General features: G+C 38.3%; 1 protein-coding gene across 40 annotated transcripts in view; it reads right to left on the reverse strand.

Moving 5' to 3' along the window:
* CFAP20DC (CFAP20 domain containing) overlaps positions 1–12,369 on the reverse strand; it is a 170,734-nt gene that overhangs the window by 113,439 nt on the left and 44,926 nt on the right. For 37 of the 40 annotated variants that reach the window (XM_065550614.1, XM_005295931.5, XM_065550602.1 and 34 more), the window contains 2 exons: positions 9,820–9,934; positions 6,130–6,286 (listed from right to left, as the gene is read on the reverse strand). In XM_065550614.1, coding sequence (XP_065406686.1) covers positions 6,130–6,286; positions 9,820–9,934 — 272 coding nt within the window. Of the gene's footprint in view, positions 1–145; positions 2,337–3,151; positions 5,195–6,129; positions 6,287–9,819; positions 9,935–12,369 lie in introns of those variants that run through there. The other 3 variants (XM_065550623.1, XM_065550624.1, XR_010588979.1) reach the window with 2 other exon arrangements.

Consider the following 12,369-nt stretch of genomic DNA (forward strand, 5'->3'; position numbering starts at 1 on the left):
ATGTTGTGCATCAGAATACTGTACTGATCGCTGGTACATTTACTAAAGTAGCAAATATTGAATTCTTAGTAAATACTGCAAAACTCTAGTATTAAACTTTGCTGAGGTAGGGACAAACAGTAGTTTTTATTAATTTATTTTAACAAAAAAAAGGTGTGTGAGCAGATTAGCAAGGTGCAACTATTCCCTGAAACCATTTAGATTTAGTAGGGAATGTTTGTTCTACAGATGCTAATGGCCAAATTTTCCACCTTAATTAACTGGGTCTGTTTTTGAGCTCCCAGTTAGTAGTTTCCACTATTAAGGCCATAGAGATGTTGAAATACCTAACTAAGCCACCTTCTACACCAGTGGTTCTCAACCAGGGGTATGCATGCCTCTGGGGAAACACACAGGTCTTCCAGGGGGTATGTCAACACCTTTAGATATTTGCCTAGTTTTACAACAGGCTACATAAAAAGTACTAGCGAAGTCAGTACAAACTAAAATTTCATACAGACGACTTGTTTCTACTGCTCTATATACACATAGAAATATAATCCAATTGATTTATTTTATAATTATATGGCAAAAAATGAGAAAGTCAGCAATTGTTCAGTAATAGTGCGCTGTGATATACAATGGTGTCCCTTGCGTCTGTTTGTCAGAGGATGGAGATGGATGGCAGGAGAGAGATCACTTGATCATTACCTGTTAGGTTCACTCCCTCTGGGGCACCTGGCATTGGCCATTGCCAGTAGACAGGATACTGGGCTGGATGCACCTTTGGTCTGACCCAGTGTGGCCGTTCTTATGACACTTTTGTTATTTTTATGTCTGATTTTGTAAGCAAGTAGTTTTTAAGTGAGGTGAAACTTGGAGTACACAAGACAAATCAGACTCCTGAAAGGGGTACAGTCATCTGGAAGGGTTGAGAGCCACTGTTCTACACCAACTACATCTTCTGTGTAGTCTCATGATGTAGCTCCGTATAGAGAGCACTGCAGTAGTTACATCTGGAAAATGCTGGTTAAAAAATGGGAGTCTGTGTTTCAAACTCTACCTCTTTCTTTTGTAAAAACAAATATTTTCTTTTTACTTTAATGCTTCAGTTTGGATGAAGAAATTGTAGACCCCCCACAATAGCAACTTTTAAAAAATATAGTTGTTAGTTTGTTATCCAGACACATTACAAGCTCATAACTTTTGTTTGAGCTAGAGCATATCTTTCAGAAAGGCATCTAGCAATGCTGGGAGAAGATAGTGATGCAGTCCTAGGATAACAGCAGGTACTTTCCAATACATCTGCATGGAGCTCACCTCAAAGCTGCAGCAGCAGCACACTAACATGAAAACTCCTCTCTGTGTGGAGAAGCATGTGGCCATTGCCAACTGGAAGCTCACCACTTTCAGTTGCCACCAGTCAGTAGCTAACCAATTTGCTGTTGGTATATTGACTGTCAGGGCTGTTGTCCAGGAGGTGTGTGATGTTCTAAAGAAGGTGCTGATGGTGGGGATCATAGAGCTTGGGAATGCACAAGAGACTGATGGATTTGCAGGGTTGGGGTACCCAAACTGTATTGGGGCCTCTGCTGGGACCCATATGCCTATGCTTTTTGCTCTCCACAGGCTTCACATATCATAAACAGAAAAGGGTATTTCTCCACATTGCTCTAAGGCCTGGTTGATCACCAAAACAGGCTGACCAACAATGTGGGGTGGTCTGAAAAGGTCCATGATGCTCAGATCTTTTGAAACTCACACCCATTTTCTTTAATGAAAAAGGGAATTTTTGCTTACAGGACCACTATGGACATTAATGGTGTTCTGATTCCCACTCTCATTCTGAGAGACTGAGTTTACACTTTGTTTCCCTGGCTTATGTAGTCTTCTACTGGACATCTGGACAGGATGAAGGACTTGTTCAACTAAATAAATAAATGGAGCTATCCTATCTCCTAGAACTGGAAGGGACCTTGAAAGGTCATTAAGTCCAGTCCCCTGCCTCCACTAGCAGGACCAAGTACTGATTTTGCCCCAGATTCCCTAAGTGGCCCCCTCAAGGATTGAACTCACAGCCCTGGGCTTAGCAGGCCAATGCGCAAACCACTGAGCTATCCCTCCCCCCCACATTCTGCAGCTACTACAAGCTGAGTAGCTGCAGAATGACAGCAGAGTGTGCATGTGGAAGGTTGAAAAGAAGACGTCTTTTTCTCATGAGGCGGCTGAAAGCTGCCAAGCAATATATACCTCAAATGATAACTGCTTGCTGTATTTTGCACAACATCTGTGAAAGCAAGGGAGAGAGCCTCACCAATGGGCAGGAGCCAGACGTCCAGAAACTTCCTATTTCAGTCCTAAAAAGTAGATTGCATTGTTCCAAAATGGTTCCACAAAGATGGTGTTATATTTACTGCCCATTTGTAAAAATTTCCCAACAAGCACCTTTACTCTGTCTAATATGTTACCCCTTATGCATGGGAGGATCCCTCATAAATATCTGCAAAACCACTTCATTTATTTCTTCAAATACCTCTGCAAAACTCTCCCCTCGTATGATGCTTAAAAAAACCATAAAAACTTGACAAATGGTTAGGTTAGCTGTGGCCATAGCTTATGCTGCTCACAGTGGTCTCATCATTGCCTAGGTCTCGCTTGTCTGTTTTTTGTATCCACCTATTGTCTCATCTCATACTTAGACTATAAACCCTTCGAGGCCTCTACTGATTTACAATAATAAATAACCAATATCTCAAGGTGGTTAAATGGGAAAAGTGCCACTACTCGAATGAGTGGTACATATTATCTAACTAGGTTAGTATGGAAACTGGAGAGAAGGCCTAACACAAAGATCACGTGCACATCACGTTGCCAATGTAGGTAAATCTTCCCCCCTTGCACCTAAATTATCTCCCATGGAAAATAATCTTCCAAGAACTAATATTAAACAACGAGCTTGGAAACCAGAGTGCCAACCACTGAACACTTATATATGCGAGGGCCCAGATCCTCAACGTTTATTAATCTTTATACCTCCATTGCCTTCAGTGGAGCTAAGCTGATTGATACCATCTAAATATTTGGGCCTAGTTGTCTCAGAAGAGCAAGGTAACTTTGATCAGACATGAATGTTAATTGAAAGTTAATAAATAAATAAGTAATAAATCTATAATTTTGGAATGTGGTATGGTATTTTAATGCAACTAAATTTTGGGCATTTTCCTAATTGTAAAATGTGTCTAGATAAGGAAAATTCATAACTGTACAGAAAATATTAATGCCCACCAACTGTACAATAATCGCAGAATGTGATAATCCCACTCATTAAAAATGCAATACACTACAGTGAATGCAGTTTATTAGAACTGTCTCCTCACCAAATTAACCACATTACAGTAGGAATTTTGCAACTCGTGTAGGCCATTTTTGTATACTTTTAAAAACTGTGGAAAATGGAAGGGAGAAACCATGTGCACTGTTAATTTGAAACTAAATGAAGACAAGTACCTCTAGTGCAATTTCTGCCAACTGAGTATATAATAGATTCTCTCCCTGGTTCATGGTTAATTCTGATACGGGCAATTTGATCTATGCTTTCCAAAACAAAAATGTGAAGTAGCTTCATGACCTCACATTTCTCCCCGATTGGTTGTTTTGTTGAATTAGAAGATAATTTCACCACTCTCCACACCTCATACACCACCAATACCAGTTAGTTATCTTCTAGGCACTTGCTGTCTAATCTAATAATAAACAAAGAGAAATTTATCATAAGGCAGCTTTGATTCTGTACATACACAATCCCCCTTTATGTCAATCAAAATTGAAAACCATTGCCAATTGTTTTTTTTTTCAGATGGTAGAACCCCTGTTTAGCTGTCACTCTCATGAAAGCTACTCAACAAAAATTTAAATATGACAGACATACTTTCAGAGAGATACATAAAAATCAGCTAACTAACAGATAGTGAAATGGATGCCGATACACACATCACTGCTCTGTAACAACCATTACCCTGTCAGAACAAAACACTTACAAATTCAAAGAATCTGGATAGAATGGCACAAACTAATATACCCTCAGAGTGTCTTTTTGACAATAATTCACATGGATTGGAAGTTTTTGCAGTCAGTCTGGTAAAGCACAAAGGTACAGTTATTTAAATCACTGACACATCTGCACTGACTATATAGTTCCAAAATTAATATAATTACAATACATTAGCTAAACACATGATCTCTTCCATCTCTTGGGACAGTGTGAATACTTACACTCACTGAACTTCACTATCAAGGTTTAGTTGCTACTGCTCACACTGAAGACACTGCATTACTCTGCTCTTGTCTAAAGTGGGGATTTTTAGAAGCACCTAAACAGATTAGGTGCCAAACTCCTACTGAAAGTCACTAGGAGTCAGGTACTTAACTCACAGAATGCTTTTGAAAATCCCACCCTAAATCTCTATGACCATTTCTTCCTGTTCCCTGTGCCCTGCCAAGTCATTTACTTAGCCTCTTTCTTGAAATCCCTCTCCTAATGTTCTCTGTATATCTTCTCCCTTTCTGCGTGGAACACTTTTCTAGTACAGTAATCAAGTACTTTCTCTCCATATTCCTCCTGAAAATACACTTCTTACGTGAAGTTCTTCAACGTTAATTCCCAAAGAAACTTATGATACACAACTCTATATAATAAATCCCTAATATCGACTGGTATCTATATTTGGATTTGGAACTGGTCATCTTGTTATCTGGGGTACCATGTATCCAATTTATACTGTAATCCTATGGTAGGGACCCTATTTTCTTCTAGGTTTAGTGCAAGCCCGAGTAGAATGGTGGTACCTAATACATAATTCATAGGGGGTGTTCTGTGGTGGGCTGTGGACAGACTAATGGAAAAGGGATTTTTTTGGTGTGGGGGTAGAAAGAGAAGACACCGCAACAGTCCATAGATGCCAGTGCAACAAGGTCCATGCCCTAGCCTGCATAAGAGGCTACATTGGCCTTGCGCAGCCCCTAAATAGGGGAGGTGCAAGTTGCCTCCCATCCATAGTGCTGGGTGTGGTGAAGGGATGAATCGGTCTCACCAGGCAAATGACAGTCTAGTGGTTAGCGTGCTAGCCTGGGACTGTAGAGACCTGGGGTCACTGTCTTGCTCCACTACGGATTTTCTGAGTGACCTTCAGAAAGTAATTCAGCCTCTGTTCCTCACCTGTAAGATGCAAAGAATAAGACTTCCTTAACTAACAAGGATGTTTTGAAGACAAACCCAATAAAGACTGTGGGGCACTCAGATAATATGGCAACAGGGACCACGTAAGTATCTCTGATCATTCAGTATAATTTCCCTTTTTTGCAGTCTTTGTGAAAAGAGTAGATTCCACATTGGGCCACTTTCAGTTCTTTTTAGATTCTTTGCCATGAGAAGATGGCATTCAAATTGCAATTAGAATTTTAATAATCTAGGACTGAGCTACATTAAAACCTTTCTGTTTAATGCACCTTAAGATCATCAGGAAGTAGGAGAGTGACTTGCAGTCTCCCAGCTAACATTTCCTTGAATTGTTTAAAGAAGAAAGCCTTCATCAGCTGTTAAATCTCCAAGCTAGGGGAACTGCTGGAGTACAGGTAATTTACATGTTTTTCATCCTCACCAGAAGCCACCTTGGGGAATGACATCTCTCTTTTTTCAGCAGACGCAGTCACTGATAATTAAGCAAGAAGCTATCTTCCAAACTACGTGATAAAATACTTCCACATAGAGTTTTTCCAGAAAAGTATTAAAAAGGTGTTCTAAACGAAAGAGCAGCAAAGAGTCCTGTGGCACCTTATAGACTAACAGACGTATTGGAGCATGAGCTTTCGTGGGTGAATACCCACTTCGTCGGATGCATGCAACGAAAGAGGAGAGCTTTCCCACAGGACAGTATTAATGAAGCTGGCACTCTATAAAATGTACATAGCTACATTTACCTGATGTCATCTATTGTCCAAGAAGACTAGATGTGTATGACCTAAACACACTTCAGTTTTCATGAAATCACATAATTTCTCAAATGATTAATTCAAAGATTGTGGTCAAGAAGCTTTTGTTTTTACAATATGAACAGTAATGACAGACATAGCATAATATCATCTGTAACACACCATCGTCCTCAGCTGTATCTTGAGGCTTTGATTTCAAAGTGAAGATCTTTCTCAGTTTACAGTTAGCTGAGATGATAATTCCATCCAATGACTGGAAAACAGCTCCTTTGAATATTTCACTGGTGAATGCTACCAAGTCAATGCACAAATTACACCACTAGAACAAGAGAAGCAAAACATTTTTAGTGCAATCCTTACATAAACTATTGCAGTGTAGTAAAAATAATAGAGCCACAATAATTTAGGGCTGGCAGGGACCTTGAGAGATTATCTTGTCCAAACCTTGTGCTGAGGTGTTATACTATACCTAAACTATAACTTGCAGGTGTTTGTCTAATCTATTCTTAAAAACCTCAAACGACAGGCATTCCACAACCTCCCTTAGAAACCTATTCCAGTGCTTAACTGTCCTTACAGTTAGAAAGTTTTTTTTAATATCTTAAATCTCCCTTGCTGCAGATTAAGCCCATCACTAATTGTCCTACCTTCAGTGGATATAGAGAACAAGTGATCATGATCCTCTTAACAACAATCTTTAACATATTTGAAGACTGTCTAGCTCTCTGGTAACTAAACTTGCAGTATGGGATTGGACTCCCTGACAGTTTTTCTTTATGCATAATATTTCACTATTTTAAAAATAATCTGTTACCACTGCAGTAGTTACACATGCAACAGTCATTTATATATACAAACTAGTAATTGCATATATAAAATTGGTGACTGCATGCTCAAATGAGCATAATTATCCAGGGTATCCTCTCAAAAGATGTTTTTGCAGACACAACTGGAGAAGCAAATTATGAGAAAAATTTGTTAACTGCAAGTGTTTCGATACAAAGTTTGGCTACTTTCAATACTTTAAAGGTTGTTTAATTTCACTGTAGCTTTTTAACTACTTTTATAGACTGTGCTTAAAAACTTTTTGGTAACTTCTTATATCAACAGTCCCCCATGAATTGCAACAGGTGCTGTCCCCTCACATCCTCCAAAACAATGGTACACGGTGACTAGTGCTCTGTCTGTATTAGGAAACTGTACTATATTTAAACAATTTTTTAAACTATTTAGTTAGCTAACATGGTGACACCCATGACTTTAACAAGAACAAGTTACGTTCAGCATCATGTCAGGTAGTTATGACACAATACTGAATTTGTCCTGTTCTTGTCTACATTCTGCAAAGTCAAGGTCAGAATTAGGTTACCTAACTCGATGGTTAAAACCAGTGTTAAATAGTGTTTAAATACAATGCAATTTCTTAGTACAGACAAGACCTTGGTGATTATTTTTCCTCTAAGTAAAAAAAGACAGCCAAAAACTGTATTATACTATGGCACTAGTCTTTCTTATATTACTCCAATAGCTCCTGCACTTTTGTCAGTTTCAATTTTATTCAAAGAGAACTTAACATCTGTGCATAAAGTTGATTTTTGTATAATATAGACATATAAGTAGTTGAACATATATCATGTTGAATATAATAAAAATCAGTATTTCCCCAGAAAAATAGAATTTAAAAGGTCCAATATATATAAAAAACCCGGTATCTACATGCCAAATGTAAAACATATTGGGGGGAAGAATTGAGTGCACAAATTAAATTTAATCCCAGGCAGCTTTAAAAGAAAACTGCATCCATTATTTCTCTGCTCCTAAATCTGAAAGTTCAAAAGGTAAGAAATATGTATTATGAATAAACTGTGCAAGTTAATGAAAACACAATTTTTAATGATAATTGACATTTCTAAGTCTAGTACTGGAGCAGTCACCGTGCTGAAGAACTGCAGTCATTCGTAAAAATGGCAGGACAGGAAGCCTATGTATGAGAATGTAAGCCACATTCCGTCTGGTTTCAACACAAAAGAAGAAGTTTGTGGAACTAGCACTGAATTACACATGACAAAAATACAATGCCTACTGGATAGAGCTGTGCAGGGTACAGGACTGGGACTCGGGAGACCTGGCTTCTAGTCCCAGCTCTGCCCCTGGCCAACTGGCTTGACTTTGGGCAAGTCACTTCACTGTGTCTTAGTTTGCCCATCCGTAAAATGGCGATCAATGATACTTACTCCTTTGCAATGTGTTTTGAGATCTACAGATGAAAATTACTATAGAAGAGCTAGGTGTGATTAAGGGACTAAAAGTTCAATACAAATATTGGGGTTTACATTTGAACACAGTAGATATCAGTATTAATCATCAGCATCTATATAAATTTTTTAAAAAGGTCATGCAACCTTGGCTGTGGAAAAAAGCAACCTTTTATTACTAAAAACAAACACGCCCCTCTTTAAACATCTGCCACAATTAAAAGGCAGCTAACCATCAGATTTTTTAAAAAATGGTTAAGTACTCACAATGCTCACAGAGTTTAGACCTATTCTTTAACAAACAATGGCTGATCAGGGGTTAAGGTTATTAAAACATTTTGTCATTGTATTTGATCAGACTATTGAGTCAGATCTCTGATGAAAGATTTATTATCTGAATGAAACCCTGTAATTGAAGTTCATATTCTGATTGAATTTAATTTACTGTACATTAATGCATACTTTAGTCTTGACACATTAGTGTTAGCCTGACACCAAGACCAACTAATTGAAATTGTATTGAAGAAAAATAATTTATTTCAATGGATCTTGAATTAATGACTACTTCAGTGGTATGGCCTGGTGCATATTAATTTTTTTAAAACAGCTCTTGCCAAAAAACTAAGGGAAGTTAGAAGTGCAAATTAACATAACTGCCTTCAACTAAATGATAATAAAATAACCCCTTAATAATTTTAGAGTTCTCTATGAAATATTTTTGCTTATGACTAGTCTTATATCCTGTGGCTACCTGTGTAGAATTCTATGTAAAAACAAGTGACATTTCAAAGTGGGTGCTAATGCTTACTCAGAGTTCCACTGAAGGTGATAAAGTTAACTTTAGGCGAGGGTGAGTGAGAAAAGGAGGGCTGCCAATGAAACAGAATCAGAAAGGATAACAATATGTTTCAGCCATGTTGAGGAGATGGAGCTTGTGAGAGATCAATAGGTCATGAATGGTAGTGAGTTTGGAAACAGAGCAGGAATTCCAAATGTATCGGAAGGGAAGGACAGCAGGTGGGAGGGCAACAGACAGCAACAAGGTTAGAGAAAACAGAGCCTAAAGGACAAGAAGGGAGTCAAGGGTGGTAAGGAGATGGGGAGGTTGTGGGTTTATATGCAGAGAAGGTCATGAATAGGACCAATAGCCAGTAGCTAGGAGAAGACAGAGAGAGTGGATGAAGAGATCTGTGAGTAGAGAAAAAGCACAAAAAAAGAAATGGATTGTGGGAGACTAGGAAGAGGCAGAGTTTTTACACTAGATCTAGGGCACCAATTATAACAGATCCACAGCCTCCTCAGATTTTGATTATCACTCAGCTCTTCATAGTGGTAAGGGAGACAGAACTCAGATTCTTCTCCTCCTGATACCATCCAGTAGAGAACAGTTCTACATATACATACAAATATCTACACAAACGCAGGCACATGCACCAGATATTGCATATCTCCTGTTCGGTTAGACAAAGCTCTCTTTCAAGTGTCTTGAGTCAACAGGATTTTATCAGGTCTGTAAAGCTCTATATATGAAGACTTCTGATACAAACAGAAATATTCTGTTCAACAATACTTTAAGTAACATATCCAAGATACCTACTATTTTGCGTTTGATCGTAAAAAGAGGAAGTTTTGCATGCAGAGGGGTTACTGATAACTCCTTATGGACCGTTGATAAATACAATCTTCTTTTAATGTTTCCTAAATCAGTTACCCTGTAAAGAGAAAGTCGGGGTGGGGGGGAGGAGAGGAAGAAATGGATCTTAGTCAATTCAATAACCTCTTTGGGCAACCACAGAAAACTATTATTCATATGCAAAATCTTTATATCAGGGATAGCAAATGGGGAATTTAAGAATTACCTTTTTTACAAGATAAGTAATGGGATTTCTTTCTCAAATTCAAACTTAGTGGCTACAAGCCCGCATATATAAAATCACTTTACATGCTAATTTTATTTCAGAGCTCTACACTCTTCGCTGGATTTCCACAGCCCTTCAGCCTATGAAAGAATTCAATTTGTGTGAACTCAGAAGCCACTAGCCTCTAATAATCATGCTTATTTTGGTCCCTTAAGCTTGTGTTATCTTGGGACACACTGTCACCTACTAAATAGAAAAACATTATGGGCTTTCTTTTCCTAAAAATGCACCTGTCATTTTATATAGGCTCTTTGTTGGCTTAAAGATAGCACAAAACATTGTCTGTCAGTTTCACTTCTTGAGCACATATCTCTAAACCTGAATTATAATACATAAGTTTATTGCTCACTATTCAGGTCACCTCCCAGTGACACCAAGGAGACTGAATTTGAACATCTGTAATAGATTTAAACCACAGCCATGATCACAAAGATTAGGTTTGCTTAAAATTGATAAAGAGGCTCATTTTTATGTTCTGCTTCCTTCAGGTCTCAGGGGTAACAGAACAGGCTTAATATCTCCCTACCTGTCCCACACGGTTATACTGAGAACTGATGTTACCTTAAAGGCTATATTTTATACCTGGAAATCAAGATTCATTCATTTGCTATTTTAAAACAACTTTGTGTATTTCTACCAGACTGATAATTTTCATGAAATGTACAGCCCCCCTAAGAAGATGACAATTCATTTTCACAGTCAACTTTCAATCAATGTTTAGAGTTTCGATTTTTTTTCTTTTTAAACCTACTTAGTAAATGTGAAATCTAAATGCAGTGTTACAGTTTCAAATGGCAAGAAACTGTCCCTCACATACGTCAGGTCTTTCCCTTCTGTTCTGCAAAATTTAGGCTTTGATTTTACAAAAAAGAAGACAGTTTGTAGCTCTTTGTTAGTTGTGAAGACAACCTTCCCAAGGTAAACTAAAACTTATCAGCTCCCTCAGAACTGCGAGAGCCTTGAGCCATCTGAACCTCAGCCTGTACTTCAGACATTGGGAGGGGAATAAGATAAATCATCTGTATAGTGACCCTGAACATAATGTTAGGAATGCTGGGCAAATTTTGAAAAATTTCCCTAGTGTAGAAGATAGAACTGCCTTGTCTCATCAGGTCAGGCCATCTCTCGGGTTCAGTAAAGAGAAGGCCTAATAGTGTGATGGCAAACCCCTGTCTCTCACCATGCAGTGATGATAGTAGTTATAATAGTGCTACTGGGGTTGATACGGATACTGAAGTCTCACTGCAACATTGAGAAGGTTCCCACTAAAGAAATATCTAAAAGGTGTGACATCCTTGTCCCATCAGACTTGTCCAATCAAAACAAGTTTCCAATGATTCATATATAGATAATTATTTTTCTCTTAAGATAGTTATGGTCTAAGAACATGAGAACAGCCATACTAGGCCAGACCAATGGTCCATCTACCCCAGTATCCTGTCTTTCTACAGTGGCAAATGCCAGATGCTTCAGAAGGAATGAACAAAACAGATGGATCATCGAGTGATCCATCTCCTGTCGTCCTCTCCCAGCTTCCGGCAAAGAGAGGCTAGGAACACTCAGAATATGGTGTTGCATCCCTGACCATCCTGGCTAATAGCCACGGATGGACCTATCCTCCATGAACTTATCTAGTTCTTATTTGAACCTTCTTATAGTTTTGGCTTTCACGGCATCCCCTGGCAACAAGTTCCACAGTTCGACAGTGTGTTGCGTGAAGAAGTACTTCCTTATGTTTGTTTTAAACCCGCTGCATATTAATTTCATTGGGTGACCTCTAGCTCTTGTATTATATGAAGGAGTAAATAACATTCCTTTATTCACTTTCTCCGCACCAGTCAAAATTTTATAGACCTCTGTCATATCCCCTCTTAGTCATCTCTTTCCCAAGCTGAAAAGTCCCAGTGTTTTTAATCTCTCCTGATATGGAAGCTGTTCCATACACCTAATCATATTTGTTGACCTTCTCTCTTCCTAGAACAGTTTTGTTCTGTTCCTAGAATAGTTTTGTAACCTCACCAGAAGCTTTGAAAACCCCTAATCGTAAGTTTTTAGTTTGAAAAAACTCAGTTCACATCCTTTCTTTCACTTTGTTCTGTGCTTTCAACCGTAAGTTTTACATAACATGTTTACACATTAAAATTACTTGACTTTCACCCACTTTGGGCAATTTAAAATTTCAACCAAAATGGATTCAACACAACACATCTCCTAACTATGTGAACCTC

Source organism: Chrysemys picta, chromosome 7 (assembly GCF_011386835.1).
Source record: "Chrysemys picta bellii isolate R12L10 chromosome 7, ASM1138683v2, whole genome shotgun sequence".
NCBI lineage: Eukaryota > Metazoa > Chordata > Testudines > Emydidae > Chrysemys > Chrysemys picta.